Source organism: Centruroides sculpturatus, unplaced genomic scaffold, assembly GCF_000671375.1.
Source record: "Centruroides sculpturatus isolate CEXI.00-Female unplaced genomic scaffold, Cexi_2.0 scaffold414, whole genome shotgun sequence".
NCBI lineage: Eukaryota > Metazoa > Arthropoda > Arachnida > Scorpiones > Buthidae > Centruroides > Centruroides sculpturatus.
Window position 1 is genome coordinate 261,477 of NW_019384735.1, and position 21,644 is coordinate 283,120.

The 21,644-nt window shown below is 31.1% G+C and overlaps 1 protein-coding gene across 1 annotated transcript in view; it reads right to left on the bottom strand.

The window, feature by feature from the left end:
* Positions 1–4,832: 4,832 nt before the first annotated feature.
* LOC111628264 (collagen alpha-2(IV) chain-like) overlaps positions 4,833–21,644 on the bottom strand; it is a 128,727-nt gene continuing 111,915 nt past the window's right edge. Inside the window, exons 36-40 of the mRNA XM_023372014.1 lie at positions 18,885–19,019; positions 13,105–13,260; positions 11,238–11,546; positions 6,860–7,146; positions 4,833–6,559 (exon numbers count right to left, since the gene is read on the bottom strand). Of these exons, the coding sequence (XP_023227782.1) occupies positions 6,302–6,559; positions 6,860–7,146; positions 11,238–11,546; positions 13,105–13,260; positions 18,885–19,019 (1,145 nt within the window). The 3' untranslated portion in view covers positions 4,833–6,301. The remainder of the gene's footprint in view (positions 6,560–6,859; positions 7,147–11,237; positions 11,547–13,104; positions 13,261–18,884; positions 19,020–21,644) is intronic.

Sequence of the window (21,644 nt, forward strand, 5' to 3'; positions counted from 1 at the left end):
TCACTCTCAATTCCAAACTACAAATCATATGTGATATGTCAAATAATAGGATACGACCATATATTCCGATTAATTAACTTTTGCTGTGAAGTCTTCAATTCCGTTCACAATCTCTCCCATCCAGGCACTCGTGCAACCCGGAAACTAATTCAGGAATGCTTTGTATGGCCAGCCATGCTCAAGGATACCAATCAATGGTGCAGAACATGCATAACTTGTCAGCGGAATAAAATCAACCGCCACATTCAAAGCCCACTGCAACAGTTCGACCTACCCAAGCAATGATTCGACCACGTACACATGGACATCGTGGGACCACTTCCACCATCAGAAGGATTCGTGTACCTCCTTACATGTGTCGACTGATTCACATGCTGGCCGGAGGCCACACCAATCCTGGACATAACGGCAGAAACGGTAGCGAAAACATTCATATCAACATGGGTAGCTTGATTCGGAGTTCCTCCTTCCATTATAACAACTGACCAGGGGCAACAGTTTCAGTCCCAACTCTTCATGTCACTCACTGCCCTCCTTGGAATCAAATGAATCCGCACAACCCCCTATCACCCATCATCAAATGGGCTGGTAGAGCGTTTTCACCACACACTCAAACAAGCCCTACGATGCAGTGACAACAACCTCTGGACAGAAAGTCTCCCTACAGTTCTGCTCGGGCTCCGTTCCACGTTTAAACCCGACATCGAGGGCACTTGCTCAGAAATGGTATATGGAACCACTCTACGTTTACCTGCCGACTTCATACAACCAACAAATAATAACTCCCTTGAGCCACCCATCTTTCTTCAGCGCCTCCGCAATATTATGAACAATTTTTCTCCAGTCCAAACGTCGACGTCTCCCGCACTCCAAAAAGTTACCTGAAGACAAAGGAAAATAAATTGGTATTTGCTATTTCCATCGCTGCTTCTTATGTTTGTTCAGTGAAGTGTTTGTTGTCTGATCATAAAATGACAAAATTATCACCTTTCTACATCCTTCAACAATGGAATGCTCCCACGTATTCGTTAGAAACGATTCTGTGAAAAAACCCCTACAAGCTCCCTACGATGGCCCTTATCAAGTCCTTACACGATCCAATAAACATTTCACCGTACTAATAAAAGGCAGAGAAGCTGTCATCAGCATAGATCGGCTCAAACCAGCATTCATCGATACAACTGCAAACGATAGATTCACTCCACCAGTCAACAATGCAAGCAATCCTGTCACACCGACACAAGCACCAACCACCACGACCCGGTCAGGACATCACGTCTGGTTCAACCCCCGGTACCCGTGATCCCTATATCGTTGTCACTGGGGGGGGAGCACTGTGGCGCCCGTCGGCTACGGGCCGATTCTGACGATAGAGGGCGCAAGGAAAGAAAAAAGCAAACTTTGAACTGGTCACCCACTTTTCAAGGAACAGCTACGGGAAACGGACGCAGCACAAACAACTTAAAACCTTCGACCGATGTCGGGCTGTAATATTGTACATTACTGTATATATTGATAAATAAAGAAGGAGATATAAAATTCCGACTGGACGTATCCTGAGCAGCACCAAGCGATTAGCATGGGGGATCGAACTCCAAACTTTATTACTACATTCATTAATATGTAATAATAAAAATACATACAGTATATATGCAGTCTTAAATTTTTATTAGTTATGTTTTTTTGTTTGTGGGGTTTAAGAATCTGTCTAATGTCGATTGCTTTTCTCTCTTCTTCAGGATTTTTATAAGTAATTAATAGCATTATAATTGTAGAGATCCCCAAGCCTATTAACCTCAACCTGGTTTGTATGCCATTCTAAGACCGTTGATTTGACATCCCCCACTTCTTCAAAAGATCTTTAATTAATAGCAAATATCAGCATTAATCCTTCTTTTTAATAAAACATATCTTGCTGAGTTTCTTGGTGTTATTCATTCAAGAGTTCTTGGTGCTCTTCTGTCATCAGATCTGTTTCAGGTTCCATTATGNGTATCCTGAGCAGCACCAAGCGATTAGCATGGGGGATCGAACTCCAAACTTTATTACTACATTCATTAATATGTAATAATAAAAATACATACAGTATATATGCAGTCTTAAATTTTTATTAGTTATGTTTTTTTGTTTGTGGGGTTTAAGAATCTGTCTAATGTCGATTGCTTTTCTCTCTTCTTCAGGATTTTTATAAGTAATTAATAGCATTATAATTGTAGAGATCCCCAAGCCTATTAACCTCAACCTGGTTTGTATGCCATTCTAAGACCGTTGATTTGACATCCCCCACTTCTTCAAAAGATCTTTAATTAATAGCAAATATCAGCATTAATCCTTCTTTTTAATAAAACATATCTTGCTGAGTTTCTTGGTGTTATTCATTCAAGAGTTCTTGGTGCTCTTCTGTCATCAGATCTGTTTCAGGTTCCATTATGAGCTCTTCGATGTTCTTTATTTCTCAGATGTGATTTTTGTTACTCCTTTAGCTGCTTGAGTCTTCTTGATTATACTGTATTTTTCTAAGATTAAACTGTAGCCTACTGTAGACCTGTTCAAGCCATCCTGCCCAGCAACATCAGACATCTTCTGTCCACCCTTTACCTTTGCTATTTTACCTTTCGAAAATAAAACTTGACACAAAACTTAATGAGTGCCCGCCCGACAGTCTCACGAATACTATAAAAGAATTGTTTGTCAGAAAAATTAAAGGCTGGAAATTTACAAGGGAGTATTTCAAAGTTCGAGGAATATTATTTGATCAGTATATATTGGGTTGAGCGTCGACGTCTCCCGCACTCCAAAAAGTTACCTGAAGACAAAGGAAAATAAATCGGTATTTGCTATTTCCATCGCTTCTTTTTATGTTTGTTCAGTGAAGTGTTTGTTGTCTGATCATAAAAATCTTCTGCGAAAGTGTTCGTTATCCAATCACCCACTGTATATTACCATGGAGCCAGCCATATTGCTTCATAAGAGCTCACCATATCCATTGCCTGATAAGTACTGTACAATGTGCATCAGTCACTGTACCGATGAACTCATCAGTGATTATCAGAACATATTTTAGTACATTGTAGTATTGCTGAAGCACTGTTTGATACATCCTGGAATGTACTCACTGACTTTAAGTTATTCATTTTCTTTTAGGCTTTAGCTTCATATCTAAAATTCAAGATGATTCAGAAATATTTATGAACAAAGATGATGAGATCACAATCTTTAGTATTGAGCCTGAACTATGGCACAATATCATTCCATCTATAGTGGAAAAGTGTTCAAATTTAGTGGGAATCTTGTCTATAACTTGGCAACAATGCCAGTAATACCAGTGTGTGTCAAACTAATGAATGCCAGATTACCAAGATTGTACTGTATTCTTGAATATCAGATAGTTTATATAAATTAAAGTTTTAGTTGATAACATTTAAAAGCAAAACAAAACAAAAACAAGTTTAAAAAAAATTTTTCTTGTGGGTTGCAGAAAATAGAATGATACAAAATGCTTGAGATGATTTTAAAGAGTAAGTTCTTTGTGGATCATTTACATAATCAAACAGTTTGTTTTGGTTATTTTGCACTATATTAATGCTAGACTTAACTAATTAGGCTGTGGAGTCTCATTTTCTAAACTTATCTTTACCAAGGTGGAAAATCATCTTGAATTTTATATATTGTACACAAGTACATTTCTTAATGCTATTATTTATCCTTTTTTCCTTTTCTTTATGGAGATGATATCACACCAGGAGGCAATTCTTTAATCTTTACTTTACAAAATGAATTTTGTAAAGTAAAGATTATTCTCTTAAGAATGATTCTCCTCATTCTATAGATCAAATGAAAAAGATTCAAATAATTACAGAAAGAGTTACAAAACAAACTTATTGATAAGATTCCATAAAATAAAATACATAAAAAAACATGATCTGCATCATCATAAATCAATTTCTATAGTATCAGTATCTAAATAAAAACATTTAAACAGCAATTGCTAAAAAAAAAAAAAATTCTTTCTTTGGAGCTGTTACAAGATGGGTTTTTCTTTTTTAAATGAAATCTTTTGTTTTTTCTTTTTTGAGTAACTACTGTTCAAATGTTTTTAGATACTGATACTATAGAAATTGATTTATGAGATGACAGATTTTTATGTATTTTCCACAAAAGAAAAAAAAAAAGATAAAATAATGTAATTTTTGACACTATTAACTAATTAAGATAAGTTTAATATATTGTAAACTGTTTAAATTAATACTATCCAAAATAATTCATGTTTTAGTTTTGTGGTTTTGAAGATAAAAATTAAAATATATATATTTGAAAGCTTTGTCTTTGACTTCTAATGATTTTCTGCTCTACTAAAACAATTAAACATTTTAGTAGTAAAAAATATGGAATAATGAGTTTGAAATATAATTTTTGCTGAAACCTTGACATCCTTAATGTCATGATTTAGTATATTATAATATATACAAAATATGAGACAAAAATATTTAAAGTTCTTAAGAAGTATTATGAAAACTTAGTAAACTTTTTTTTTACAGATAAAATAAATAAATAATCTAAAACAGTTCATGATGATATGATTAAATTTATTGAAGTTGGTTTAATGAAAAAATTTAATATAGTAAATCATATTTAATTTATTATTTAAATATTTCTTAGATTATATTTCACATATGTTATAAATAATAAATCTATAAATTTTAAGTTATATTTTGTTATGTAATTATACAATTTTACTAATTATTATTTCATAAAAAATATAAAATATTCAATTATTAAAAGGAATATACGTTTTGTAATTTTTAATAAATGTACAGAAATCACAAGAAAGATAGTATGAATAAAAATATATACAAGAGAAGCATCATTTTATTGATTCCTTAAGAAGCTAGAGCAACACATAAAAATCCGTTAATTTACAAGTGATAACAATAAAGAAAAAAACATGAGACTAGTCTATACCAATAATGGCAGTGAGAACAATGGAAATTTTTTAATAGGCAGTGTTCTCATTATTCAGTTTGAGATATTTAACAAAAAAAAGTTTGATGTTAATGAAAATTTGATTTCCTCTTTCCTTCTTACATCATCATCAGTGAATGAAGCTACCATTTCTAAAATCATTGTTACATATGTTAAAAATAAATTTTTCATTTTTCTCTCAAAAAATAAATTTGAATATATTTTATTGAATTTAATGATAATTTATTTAGACAAAATGATACTTACAGTATCATATACAATAGTTAAAGCACGTACATCTCATTTAAAATTAAGTCACAATTTACACAATGGCAGTGGTTGAATTATAGGTGAAAACTTTTGAAAGACAATTCATACAAGTGATATATATATACACATATATATCTATATATTTATGTAGAGTCAATAAGATTATTAATTTACTAAAGAATGAAGACAGTAAGTATTTTTATAAAGCTGCCTTGAGTATTCAATTAGAAAATTTTCCATTTATCATATCTGTGATAGTATTAAAAATATTTTTTCAAGAGAATTTAAAAACATATACAATAACATCACATAATATAGTTGTGAAATTTTTTTGTTTGGAAGCTGCCAAAAATTGAATGCTTCTATGATGAAATAAAGAGAGAACTTTTTTTGACATATGATAAACATCATTAAATGCATTAAATGGGGTTAGTTGTTATGTGATGCAACACTGAATTAGAAATGAGCAGAAAAAAAATATTAAAATATATTTACAAAACTAGAAAGCATATTTCAAATTTTTATATTATTGATAAGCTTGCAATAAATAGAATTACACAGTAGTAGCAAAGACTTCACAACACAACACTTTAATATAATTTTATGAACATAATGTTTTAAAAGCATTAAGTGCTTCTGATGGAAATTTTTAACATAAGAAAACAACACATCTTTTAAAATCTAAATTAAATGAAATAAAGTTACATTAATGCATCACACAAAACTTAACCCCACAAATAATATGTATACACTTTGATGCATAATGGGACACTATTTAAAGGCCCTTCAGCATGCATTTAATAGCACCAATGAATTCAAATTCAAATGTATAAAAGTTATACAATTAAATTTTTAATAAGCTAACTTACGATACAAAAGTTATATAAAAGAGAGTACTTTTGGGATGTTTATGATTTTTGATAGAGACAGGAATTGTATAAAGCTTCCAAGTAGATTTCAGATTAGCCACAGGAAGTAAGACTAAAACTCTTTCACTGAAGAGTTTTAAATTAACACCAATGTCCCTATCATTACAATTGCTGACACTCTGCATTACAGCTTCTTTTCGTTAAGTTATCTTCAAACATACTGCACACCTACTTATTTTAGTCAAGAGATTGCCAGCTTTAAGTGTAGTGCTTTTTGGCCGTTCAAATTCATTGTCATTGTCAATTGTTGAGAGCCAGAAACTAAATTTGTTTGCAAAATAGTGGCATGTCCCACGAGCACCATTACATTCGATGAACGGCGTGGCTCTAAAGTCTTCTAAACAACTGCCTGGACTTGACAGTGATTGCCCACCACCCTCTGCACCAGCAGCAGTATGCTATTAAAGAAAAGTAAGTATAATTATATCAAAGAAATTATTGAGTGTGATGACTAATCATTTGATTAGTTATATATACATATGTATACTGTACTAATTGCTCAGCAAGATGGCCTTACTTGGATAGACTCCAATATATCATTCTCAGTATAACATATGAACCAAGCACTTTTGGAAGCTGTGCTCCACCCTCAGGATTTCTGTTTCACTGAGAATAATATATTTAAGTCTCTGAATAAAGCATCTTGTCAGATGTATAGTCGAGTCAGAATGCAGTGATTGATTATATTAATTTCTCACCATGGCAAAGCTGTATCCAATCCATAGAAGTTTCCAACCACCTGGACAATCTGGTATTATTAATGACTGGCTGTGGACAGCTATGGCATTAGCTGGTGCTTCACAAACAACACATCGACTGATATATTGACGAATGGTATCTTCACCAACTGGCATCATGGGAATTGGTGCATTTGTGGACAACCAATATGATTTGTCATTACGACTTGCATAATTGCACACACTATTAAAGTCACAGAATAGGAACGGCATTGTACTAAATCTTTTTAAACAAGATCCAGCATAACCTAAAAAGTTATAAATTATTTTAAATTATCTTCTGATATTATTTTCAAAAAATCATGTTTTAGTTTATAACAAATTGTAATTCTAAGTTAAAAACACTAAATTTTTTCATTTGTTATATAAAAATTTCTTACACTACTAAGCCCTTCTATTCTAAAAAGATTTAAAATAATGACAAATAATACAGTAATTGCATAACATTGCTTAAATAAAGACACAGGGTGTGGTGTAAAGAGTGGATAATCTGTTACCTGTGGATAGGGAACATCATGACTGTCCAGAAAATTAAACATTGTGTTTAGTAAAAGTGTCATAGTTTGAGTTATTGGACATTTACTATTTTTTTGGAAAATGGACTCCTTCATTCACATTTTACAATTTTCCAAAAAAATAGAAATTGAATAAAAATTGAAAAATGTGAATGGAGGAGTCCATTTTCCAAAAAAAATAGTTTTCAAGTTATTGGACATTTTCTATGACACTTTTACTAAACAACATGACTGTTAAAAAAATTAAAAATTGTGTCCCCTATCCACAGGTAATGGATTATCCACTCTTTACGCCACACCCTGTATATGATAAACTTTAATTTAGGATTATGTTTGTGTGTATTTGAATTTTTTTTTTGGAGACTTAAAAGGTCTCCGATTGAAGTAAAAAAAAAATGATTTTAAAAATATTTAAGCAAAAAAATAATCGTGTCATTTGTTTCTAGTATTACAGATGAATGTATTTCTAATTAATGTTTAACTAAACATTAATTAACTGTAAAAGAAATATATAATTTAGTTATTTAAATTAAATTAACAGTTTAATATATGATTAACTATAAAGAATGAATACATATGATTAAGTTAATCACCTAATGCATGATTTTAATAGAGATTTAAGAACTCATTGTAAACTAGACTTGCTTCATGGTGACTTTTAGGAGATTTATCATCATGACAATTTTTGAACAAGTTTCCAAATATTTTCTGATTTTGATAGGAAGATAGAGATTGTGTTATACAATTTTGTACCTTCATAAGAAAAATACTCCAAAACTTTAAGTACTTTAAAAAATAATAGTTTTTTAATTTTAATTAATATATAAAAAGTAATTTATCTTTGCTTTTTGATAATTGAATGACAGTTGAATCAGAAAAATGAAAAATTCAAATTAATTACTTGATTCTTGAATGCAGTTTATTATTATGATATTAATAGAATGTATCCTATCCAATTAATATTACTGCTTAGTGTTTTGCTGTGCTGAGATCAAGGCATAGCTATAAAAAAAAACTATTATTATGTTTGTGTGCTTCATGTATTTGACTGGTGTTTAGTACAGTGGCTTTCTGTAGTGTAATATATGTGCTGTTGTGAAGTCTTAATATTTCTAGACTTATAGTGAATGTGGTATAACACCTGTGCAAAAAAAAGACTACAGACTTTTCTTGTTTTATACAGGCACTTTATTTCTTGGGTGCGTTCTGGGTATTTAAAACATGCAACAAACTATTTTTTCAGTATACATAAGTCTTAGTTACAGCTATGTCTATAATGAAAGTGATGTCTGATCTGTTGTGATGGATTATTCTGTTTATGATTATAGCTTACTCATAGTATATTTTGTCTCTTGTTTTCTATGATTGAGGTGTATTTATAACATGACTGCCGGTTTGTAATCATTTGTGTTTATGTGTAAGCCTTTGATATATTTGTTGCTTGGTTATGTCAATGTAAATGGTCAGTTTACATTAAAAGCTTGCAACCTGATATGATATGCTGATACAGCATTTCCTGTCATCTGAAATTGTCTTTTAGGATGGAGTTTCTTGTATTTATGACTGGTTTAGTATAGCAATTATGAATCCTTCTGTCTCCCCAAAAAGATCTCCATGAGTCAGCTATCAGTTTGATGCAGTTCTGTTAATATGATCCTGGCTGATAGTTAGGATGCCTGATTGTGTCTATGCATTTTGACATGCATCTAACACAGTATACACCATTCAACCTACACAACACTACACAGTTTTTGTAATTGTGATGATTGTTATTTTTGTAGAAAAACTCTTGTTTCTACAAAAAACAATGCTATGTTTGTTTTTGTTTATAGTGAAGATTATTATATAACTCAAACACAGCTCCTCAACTATTAATGGCAGGATTTGGTCCCTAAACATATCCCAGTCCCCTGAAGGAGACTCAATCTAAAGGTATTTATGCAAAATGTATGCTGTTCCAAGTAGTGCAACCTTCTATATCATACAGATGTTGATTCTATCAAGCTCTAGGTTTCTCAGGTGGTGTTTCAAATCTTTTGAGAAGGCTCCTACTCCTCTGACCACAATTGAAACTATGGCTGTCTTTTTTTCCAAATCATTCAACCTCAATATGAAGGTCCATATATTTAATGACTTTCTCTTATTGTTTTTCCTCCACTCTGCTATCTCCTGGAACTGTCACATCTATAATCCATATCTTATTTTTTCCTATCAGCATAATGCCTGGAGTGTTATGAGCCAGATGTTTATAAGTCTGGAATTTTCAAATACAGAGTATTTTTTTCTCATTATCAGAATCTATCATCATGATTTTTCATATTTACATATTACAATTTTTGCAAGTATTAAAGGGTAAGTACTCATTTAGAGAATGATCTCAATGAGTTCTTATTTGTGATACTCTTAATATATGCACTATTTACATACTGTAATTTGAGAATAGGCATCTGGGTCAAATTATCTGTCCCCTATTAGAATGAATAGTCTAAAGGTCAGCTATCCCAGTATTTCTCAACCTTTAGCCCCTTTGAGCTTAATATTTTTCTGTGGCCCTCCATAATATTGCTTGGGAAAACTTTTAAAAAATAAACATAAAAAATACCACAATTTTTTCATATATTACAAAATTGATTTTTAATTAAAATAATTATAGCATATTTCTTATGAACTACTACTTATACATTCATTTTTAAAAATAAAACATGTAATAAATTGCCATTTACTTTATTTAGTGTGGTCCTTGTGGCTAATGCATACTAGCAAGATTTTTTAATGTCTCGTTGCAATGTCAACAATGAATGAAGATTGCCTTTATTCATGACAACAAGATGGTTAAGAGCTTTCAAGACCAGATGAATAACCTGACTAAATTCAGATTTGACAAGATAAGATGTGGGAAATGCAGTAAAATATATATTGATCTTCTTCCAGAGCTATGGAAATTTATTTGCCATTTCACTACTTATAAACAAAAAGAAAATTTCTGGATATCTAACTCCACACTAAACTTGATGCCAATTTCACAGGTAAACAAATAGTTGTGCTAAATTGAAGTTTCACAGTACATATATGCACTCTATATGTTACATGCAGTAGACCTATATTTTAATAGTGAATATCTTTTGGAAAAAAATGAAAATGACATGCTTTGCATAAATGTGCAAGATTCAACATGTCTTTGTTTACAATAAATAAATGTATGTATATTGTCTGATAACAAATAAAACATTTTAGGTTCAAACTTTTCTTGTCAAATTTACTTTTGTACAATATTTTAATAATCTATATACATTTCTCTAATAATTTACTTATTGAAGTTTAATCATTTTCATATAATTTTAATATTTTATTCTGACTGTGTCCCCCTAGTTTGCTCTGGCTCCCCAAAAGTTCATTTTTTGCTTATGGCCCTAGGGGAAATACAGGCCCCCAGTTGAGAAACACTGAGCTATCCTGTCACATATTGCAACTAAAACAAAGCTTTTATAATTTTAATGAGAACTTATAAGAAATTGGATTGTATTCTGATTGCTAGTATATTTCAACAGTGATGTGCTGTTGTTCCCATGTACTGAACTAGATACCAAAATTATTATAACAGTAAAATAGCATTCTTATTATAGGAAAACAGCTGGAACCTTCTCTTTTGGGTTGCCAATTTTAGGACTGATATAAAGGAAGACTACTATATTTTGTATAATCCAAAACCATGCTCTTTAATCCATGAATAAATAAAAATTTACTTTCATTAATATAAAAATTTAATTCACTTAAAATAATGCACATTTCAAATGTTTATTCCAAAATATTTTTGTAATTCTTACCTAGATCTTGATTATGAGATTTTTCGTTTCCTTCAATGTATAATAAACTATATCCAGACCATAGTGTAGCCATTCCATTTGGACATTGTGGAATATTTGAAGATTGACTATGTCTTACTAAGAGAATACCCATTAAATAATCACCGCCTGGTGATCCAGGTATACCTGGAACACCTGGTGGACCCCTACTTCCTGGTCGACCAGGAGCTCCATTCAGGCCAGGTAAACCACGGTCTCCTTTGAAACCAGGAGGGCCAGGTGGTCCTGGAAGTCCAGCAGGACCTATTCTTCCTTGTTCACCTTTAAGACCTAAATTTTAAAAATAATATTTGTTAAGTAATTTATGATAAATTTATTTTAATTATCATTTGTAGTCATCTTACTAATTAATTCTATATGTGCTAGTTAGTTTGAAAAACTTTACATTAATATATTTTTATTTATATATAAGAAATCTTGTATGAACATCAATGTTCATATAAGATTGTTTAGTTCTGTAAAATTAATTCCTTATATCAATAATTTACAGATTTCTTGTACCATAATCAATTTATTTCAAATAATTACATTTAATAATTTGAAATAAATTGATTAATTTAGAATATTCTCAAAGAAAAGATTGATCCAGAGCAAAACTTGAACCCGAAGAAAGCAGAAGGAAAAAGTGAGTGCTCGTGACCTGAAGTTAAGGTTAAGGATCAGCAAGAAAGAGGAAGAAAGAAAAGAGACGGTTTCAAAAAAAAAAAAAAAAAAAAAAAAGCCATAAGGACAATTTTTCGATATCGAGAAGTAGCCATATAGACTTTAGAGCAAAAGACATCAAGTTGGTGCCATAATCCAAATGCGTATATACATACCAAAAGAAATTCTAGGTATTTCCATTCTCCCCACATTTTGTTTCCGTATCCAATCTGTCCTGTACTCTTATTTTTCATTAGTTATAAGATATATAACTAACTTATGTCTAATTCATTTTTTTTTGTTATTTTGATGATTGTCATGTGTACAAACCCCAGCAATAGTAAAAGGCAAGCCTGTTCCTTTTTCTTTGTGTATAGAAGAAAGTCATAAAGTTTTAAAGTTGGGATTCCGAAAAAAAAAGAAATGAAAAGAATCAGTTTGTAGAGAATAAAGAATACTGTATGATATAATTGAATTTTGTATCTTTCTTTTTGTAACTTTTCATTCGCTTATTTGTATGTGTCTCTCACAACAAACAACCACATGTTATTTCTTGATTTTTCTCAGCAATATATAAGTGTACTAGTAATTTTTTTTATAAAAGTACACATTTTTTATTATAATTTGATTTTCATTTAATGCACCTAAAACTGGCTTAGTCACCTTTGCTGTAGAAAAGGACTATATGACACTCTTTTGATGCCAGATTGAGCCAAAATACTAAAATTAACTTAATGAAATAATTTTACTGCCTATAATTCAAAGTTGTAGACAAGATATATGTAATTACTTAATTTTTAGTGAGAACTTTGAGGTTGCAACATTTTGATTGGTGTCCTTTCTCCACAGAATACTATAGTTCATTGAGAAAGGGTCTGTGAATTTAAAATTAAATTAATCATCACATCCTCAAATTGTTTTTGGAAAATTTTCTGGCTTCCTTGGCAGTGGTTTAATTTCATCATTAAAATATTGCTGCCATCATATGTTCTTCACAGATATATGTTCACAGATTTAGTACTTACTCAGTCATTGATCAATCTCGGTTCATTAGAATCATTCAAACACTGGTTAAGACCACCATTCTCATGCTGGCAATGCTGCCAGCTAACAAAATTATCAACAATCATTAATTTCATACTGTCACAAAAATAAATAAATATTTAGATAAATAAAAGTATTTTACCTGGCTGTCCAGGAAAACCATCAAATCCAGGAGGTCCTTGTGGTCCTCTTTCTCCTGGAGGTCCTTGTTGACCTCTCTCCCCTTTCTCTCCTTTTAACAAAGCAGCAGGTGGAACTACTCCTTTCTCTCCTTTTAGACCTCTCTCCCCCTTTGGACCTAAATATTTATACATATTCATTCAATATACAAAGTTATGTTTTAAAATTGAACATTGTCTCAAAGTACTTCCATAGAGTATAATAAGAGTAACATTTCTCAAACTAAATGTTACTCAGTGGCGTGCCGTGACATTTGATGATAGGGAAGCTGTGTTTCTATAAGAAGCCTACTTCCAGGGACAATCAGTCAGTGATGGTCTAGGGTACATTGGTATTTGTTTGTTCGATAAGCCAGTAAAAACCCTAGACTTCTCTAAATGTATTTTTAATTAATAGATTATCTAATGCACTTAATAAATAAGCAAGCTCAATATAATTACCTCTGTTATATTAAATTCAATAGATTCCATATACCCTCTAAATGCCAATTCTTATTTCAATAACATCTACTAATTTAAATACAGTAGAGCCTCGATTATCCGACTCAATTGGGGACTCGGGTTGGTCGGATAATTGAAAAGTCGGATAACCGAAAAGTATGAAAAAATCCATTATTAGTGTAGTATATTATTATATCCCATGTAATTAGTATATTAGTATATCGCTATTAACCTACTTCGCGTTGAATTTTCATCGATGTTAAGCCTAACAAAAATTTTTTAAAATAATAATCGTCGCTATTGTATCGTTAAAAATTAGAAAATTAAGCCTCGTTTAAATACTGGCTCCCTTTCATGGTCGAATGAGTGTTGCCAGCTAAAACACGTAAAAATAATATTAAAGTAGCCAAGACATGGCCAAATATTGTAGCGCCACATCACTAGCGGACATTTGAAATTTGCCAACTAGGACAGTCGGTTAACTGAGGTGTCGGATAATCGAGGCTCTACTGTATATATCTATTAGCTGTAACTTTAGTAAACAATATAAAATAAATATTGAAAATTATAACAATGTTAAATTCTATTCTGCTTTGATTTCCAAATTGCTTCAATTTTAAGAAAGAATCAATGCGAGATTTATGATCTTCGTGTCTTTTGCCAGCTTTACTCAAATTATTTAAATCGTCAAAGCCATTCTTTTTCCACACACTAATTTCATTTGAAAATAATAGGCAAGGCCAACAAAACAATTTTTGTATTTTTATGCATCCACAAAACCATTTTATGTCTTCATAAATTTTATGGTGAAAATGTCAAACAAATTTTTTTGTTGATGTATTTATATTTAATTTAGGCATTGGTCTTTCTCTTTGTTTTCTTTTTCATTATATGGTCTCGAGCCAAAACTTTTTTAAAATAAATTTTCAATATTGCAATTACATTCTAAATTGCTAGCCATAATATAAGGGCTAAAATTAAAAATAAAATTATAAAAACTTACTTGTTAAAATAAAATGTGTGATGGATATACAATTATACATACCTGGTACAAAATATTCAATTGTATGAATATACTTTTAAAGAAAATTATAAATAAATATAGTTTTGTGAAGAAACGTACATAAAAATAACATGAAATATTCTTTACTTTTCAAATATTAAAACAATCCACTTAGTTAAAATTGCTCCCTACCAGTGGCTCATGGATAGAATCAGAGATGGTCTTAGTAGGTGTGCAGTGAATGCATGCATGCAAATCCCGAGGGTGCCGATACCGGTTAATGTCAAATGTCGCATTATTAGTATATCTGAAAGGACGCCACAGGGTTGTTATAGATTTTAAACGTTTCTCATCATAGCTGTAAAAATCTAAATATGTTAAACTTAATAGTCATTTGTTTTCTAACTAATTCTTTTTAGGACCAGGTGTCCACAGAAATTTCCAAAATTTACAACTTTTAGTTATTTTCATTGAACTGGAAAATTTCTGTCTTTATTACATCTAATATTATGAAGAAATCAGTTCACACTGTACTCGGTTAAGCTTTTGTTTAAGTAAAATTCTGGCTATTTCAGCAAGGGTTTTATTTATGTCCCCAATTCCTTAATTGCTTAATTATTTAACTACTTCTTAAGTAGAAATAAGTCAAAACCTGTTACTTTGTACTCGAATATTTGTAATCTCAGGAAAAATGTGGAAAGACAAATTTTTATGACAATGGATACATAAATCATAAATTTAAGGAAAATAAATTCTAGAGCTTTTTCTGTACCTCGTACATCTCTCTCATTCATTAAATTTAGTTGTAAATGATGCTACCAAAGTAACGGTTAATTTTTTAACATTGTACAAGAATTGTACACGTTTTTTTCTACATCCCCTTATAGATGGGACATACGAAATCATAATATCACTGGTTTAACATTGAAATCCGTAAGTAATGTAAGATGGAAGAGCGGAATAAAAATATCAAATATTTTAATGGACTTTTTTTTAACTCCTGTCATCTATACAGAACTATCATAAAAACATACCAGTAAATTCTTATTGGTTGGGTTAAGTTATAAATCTACTCATGATTTACATAATCAGGCGAGAGCGGCCAAATATCTAGCTGGCAGGTGGCTAACAGCCCAGAACCGGTCCTGGATAGAATTGAAAGCATTATATGGGTAGCATCCACCCAAGGTCCTAGGCTCCCACCAGCAAAACCGGGTGAGGTTGGTGCTCTGTAAAGCATATGCGTGAATCTGGCTATGCCACTAATATTCGAGTATACAATAGCAATCTTATCTTTTTTTTAGACGTGTAGTATAGAAATTTGTAATAAGATACATAATGTGGTTATAATAAAATAATGTGCGATTATTTTCATATAATTAAAATTAATATGTATTTATTTTTTAGAAAATACAAGGGAAGCAGTGCTTCCATCGCTTCCAATGATGGCACGCCACTGATGTTACTAATAATGAATATCCTTATAGAAATATAATAAAAATAAATAAAGTAAATTGGAGTAATCACATGCATTAAATATAAAAATTAAACTGAAAATTTTTAAAATACCTTTAAAACATATAACAATGAAAAGAACCTTCAACAATGGAAGTTTAACTTAAGTGATAAATAGATACTTAATTTAAATATTAAAACTGAGCTTTAGATTTTTTTGTTTTTAATTGAAGCATACAGATCATAATAGTGAAATCAAACATAATTTTGTAACAATTTATTTAATTAAAAATAACTGAATTACAGGATTGCATTGTATTATTTATGATTTATACACACACACATACATATACAGGATGAAGCAAGTTTAGAAAAACCATACTTGCCATATGACAAGATAGATGCTCCCACCAATTACTATTTTGGCATATGGAAAGTATTTTGTCAACATTACTTGAAATAAAAGGATGTTTCCTGACTTCTGTCTCATCCTGTATGTATAAATATGTCTGTATGTCATAAGTAATAGAAGAATAATGTAAATCTCATATTGCATAAGTTATTTTTTATATAAATTTGAACAACCAAAATAAAATAAAGGGCAATTCAGAAAGAATCATCCAATTTCAAATTTTAAAAATTAAAATTTATCAACACAGAATGATAAGTAATAGACAATTTTCCTTTACATTTATCTAAGTACTAGCTGTTACCCGCGGCTTTGCCTGTGAGGATTTTGCAAGCAAACCCCATTTATATTCAGTATTTCAACAACTATAGTAATTGTTATATAACACCTACCACTGAGAATGATGAGAATTGCTGAGAATCAAACAAACTGTTTTCAATCATTCTATAATCGAACCAATATGCAATAACAAATTCAAATTTAAAACGGTTTGAACGTTTTTAAAATAGAAATAGATAACATTTCAGACATTGTTATAAATATTTTTATCAATTTAATACACCTAAGTACTCAATGAAGACTAAAAATTTCATTTAAATAGTACAGTAGAAGCCGTTCTTCCGGTTAAGCCTTAATCCTCTCCCTCTCACCTGTGGGGGAATTTCAAAAAATCCCTTCTTAGTGTGCGTTTTCATGACATACCCTAACTGTGTACCAAATTTCACCTCTTTAGGTTCAGTGGTTTGCTCTGGGCGATTATGAATCAGTCATTCAGTCAGTCAGGACAAGTAATTTTATATATTTAGATTTTTACAAATGTTCAATTTGAGTTTCTTTAGTCCCATGTATGACAGGAATTTGCATATTGCCTTGACATTAAACACATTCCAATATGTCATTGGTAACTATTTCTAAAGCAGCAGAAATGCATTATTTAAGTTTGCATAAACTTTGGGCATAGGTGGGACAAATGCCTGATCTTTCACATACACCCAAAAGAAGTTGCATGGGACCTAGGATAGAAATTCCCAATATCCAGAGACCTAGGAGGCCAACTGTGTAACACCAGGTCATCTAGTCCACCACCAATCCAACTGTGGGGTAGCTCTATGTACAAACGTATATAAGCCAGTGGAGTAGTGCCTCATCTTGTTGAAAAGTTGGGAAGATTTTCCTTCAACTCAGGAAAAAGCTAGTTTGTAACATATCCAAATGTGAAGTGCCAGTCACTGTTTCTTCTGTAAAAAAATAATTTTTTTTGTGCACTTTCCATATCTGTAAATCTTTGATATGGAAAGTGTGCAAAAAAAACATTAATTTTGGGAGCGTTCTGTTCATGTGCGATGCATGCATGAGGATTTCCAGAGCCCTAAATGCAAAGTGGAATGTGGCAGACAGTTCACTTTGTCACTTAAATGGAAAGGGTGGGTGTGAAAATTGTTTGCCTTCATAGTCTCTTGCATGTAAAGGGAGAAGTTCAGTCATTGCAGCTCACCACTAAACTTCAGTGTTTGCAAGTTATGCAATTTGTATGGCTTCTAACACAATTTTTTCCTCAGCACACACCAAACAGTAGGCTGAGGAATCTCCACTTCTCAACTAGTGCAATAAGTCAATTTCTTCATGCTGCATATAAAAGTCTCTCTCACTCTTTAAACATCCTCTGCAGATATGTCTGGTTGCCCTAGACTTATTCATTTATAAAGATATCCTGTCTCCTCAAACTGCTGATACCACCTGAGAATACTCTGAACCATCAATGGATTCATATGGTACTTCCATGCTGAACAGTGATTATGACTGACATTATTCAAATCATAGCATGAAAAAAGTTTTCTGCTGATTAGATATCATTTTCACTTCTCCAAAAGAGCTTCATAAATGGCATACTAGTACCATCTATTGTTCATAATCTAAAACATAGACATTTGTCCTTTACATTCATGTATAACTTATCATTTTTAAATAACTAATTTTTAGAAATATAAAAGTTTGAAATCAGATGATTCTTTCTGAATTACCCTGTACAATAACAGACCAAATATCCTACTTTCAAAAAACTGGTTATTTTTGAATTTGATGGGCTATATACATCTGTAGTTTGTGACATGGCTATGTTGTGATGCCAGTTCCAGTGTGACTGCTGGCATACAATGTCTTAAATATAATATTGCCCTACTTTCCATTGCATTCCATTATTTTATATTTAACCTGTGTTCAGAGAATTGGAAAATCCAGAAATTCAGACCACTTCTCTCCTAAGCTTGCTGGATATTTGATCTGTTACTGTATATTTTTCTAATAAGCCAATGTATTTTTAGAAAATTTTCTTTTCATAAATTATAATATGTAATAATTGTAAGAGTATTTGAATACATTTTAAGTAATGTTATAAATAAAGAAATAATTTTTATTTATTTATTGATTATATTTACCTGGAAGTCCAGGAAAACCTGATGGTCCTGGAATGCCTCTTTCTCCTTTTAATCCAGGAAAGCCAGGTGCCCCTGTAAATCCAGCTTCACCCTTATCACCTTTCAAACCAGGAATTCCAGGAATTCCACTTGGTCCTGAATATTAACAAAAATTAGTTAATTATTTATTATTCTATGACAAAATATATTCAGCTTTATTCATATTAATAAAATATGATGTTTTCATTCATTCTTCAAATACATAATAATATAACAATTTATCCTTATTTTTTAGTTTACAGTGAAACCTCACTTAACAAGCACCTGTCATAACAAGTAATTTGTATAATGAGCAAAACAAATTGTAAAAAAATGACTCGTTTAACAAGTGACGTTTCACATAACGAGTGACAAGGAGAAGGGAAGTCCCAGATTTTGTGCATGTTACATCAGTCTGTGTTTAGCACTCATTCTGCTAGCATCTTAGTGTCGCTTGTGATCAGGGCTGCGGAGTAGGTAAAAAAAACACTCAACTCCTGATAATTTTAGTAGGCCAACTCCAACTCCGACAAAATTAAATACAAGTCATTTTTTTGGGGGGCAGAGGCACTCATAGAGGGTTACCCTATTCTGAACTCTGATAGGAGTCCCGGGCATTTACCCAAATACTTTTAGTTAATATTTTTAATATTTAACTTACATCAATATTTATTTGTATAAAAAAATTAATTTTTAACAAATATTTAATAAGAGGAAAAAGGAGAGCAATAAAACTCTACATCTACACATCTTTATTCTACAGCTTTTGCACTTCGATTTCACCTTTCCAGAAAAGTTAGTCCAACTAAAAAGTGCGCAATCTAGCTACTTCAGCCCCTTATTCAGAAAAGAAAAATATATACTCTGATCAATTAGTCTTGCTCATTCAAAAAAATAGAGTACTTATTTAGAGCAGGGATAATAAAGGAATGAATCAAAAATATTCAAATTCAATTGGGTCAAAATAATTTAACTACTAAACACAAATACTACAAAGAAAATTATTGATACATATTTAATAAATTAAACTGTTAATTTTGTATTTAAAATAAATAAATTATAACAAAATACAAAATCATTTGAAAAAATTAATAAATATAAAATAAATTTTCTTTTAATTTAGTTTTTATATTTAAATGAATTTTAAAATGCCGGATTCAGAGTTTTCACATTTTTCGCGACTCTGACTCCACAGCCCTTATTGTGATCACACATTTTTTCAAACTTGTGTTCAGACATATTACATATAAACATCAACAACCATAGCCCATTATATAATAAATATTCCAAACAATATGCCAAAATCTTGGGCTATGTAAAGGCTATAATTGAATATTATAATAAACTAATTATTTAAATTTTTTTTTTTTTTGTTTTCTACAAATTGAATTCTCATTCCAGGTTGGTTCATTCCACACTAGAAGAAAAGATGATGATGATTCATGCTCCTTAACAATGTATATTGTATAATTTTCTTTGAATAAACATTATACATAAAATATTTGAGTATTTTTTCAGCATGGAATGCATTATTATATTTTACATTAATTTATATGGGAGAAATTGTCACTTAATAAATGTTTCATGTTACGAGTAAGATTCTAGAACAAATTATGCTCATTAAGTGAGGTTCTACTGTATATAAATCTAGAAAGTAATATATAATAAAGTAATACATATATATATATATATTAGCCTTAACTGTTATTATAGTAAAGTAACTAATACTCATTGTATAATTTTGCAAACTTGAATGATCTATTGCAGCAGTAGGCAACCTATGGTCTGCAGGCCAACTCTGGTCCTCAAACATATCTATGGTAATTCAGCTCATGGTTGTTTTTGAAATATATATACTGTAGTAAACAACATGCAGAATAATACATAATTGTATAATTAGATTTATTGTAACTTTTTATTATACACAAATTCTTTGTGTTGTCTGTATATTATTATTTTGTGTATGTCCTTCTTTGAGAAAGATGATGAAAATTATCAAAAAGAAGGACATACAGAAAATAATAATATACAGACAACACAAAGAATTTGTGTATAATAAAAAGTTACAATAAATCTAATTATACTTTGAAAACAGCCATGAGCTGAATTACCATAGATATGTTTGAGGGCCAAAGTTGGCCTGCAGACCATAGGTTGCCTACTGCTGCAATAGATCAAGTTTTGCAGAATAATTACCAGGTTGTTCAATAAGTTTTGTCGTTCGATAAGAGGTGGCACTACTAGGAGCGTCACTTTATTATTCTATAAATAGTACTACTATTTCATAAACACGTGTCAAGTTTCAAGTAGATCCGTCAACGCATTGTATATTTGCAGCTGTTCAAAGTCGACATATCATTGTATTTTTTTACGATGGAAAAAATCGAATATCGTGCAGTGATAAAATTCTTATTTTTGGAAGGTGTAGCACCAAAACAAATTCATGAACGATTGTTAAAAGTGTATAAGGACTCTTCACCTTCAATCAGAACAGTAGAAAGATGGGTTGCTGAATTTAAACGTGGTCGTACGAGTCTTGAAGACGATCCACGTGAAGGGCATCCAAAAAGTGCATCAACACCAGAAATCGTAGCAAAAATACAGCATATGGTTTTGGAAGATCGTCGATTAACCGAGAGAGATTTAGTAGAAGCCCTAGGGATTTCGTTAGGCAGTGTGAGCAATATTTTGGCTGAAGTTTTGGGTTACAGAAAGCTGTGTGCACAATGGGTGCCGCATTCG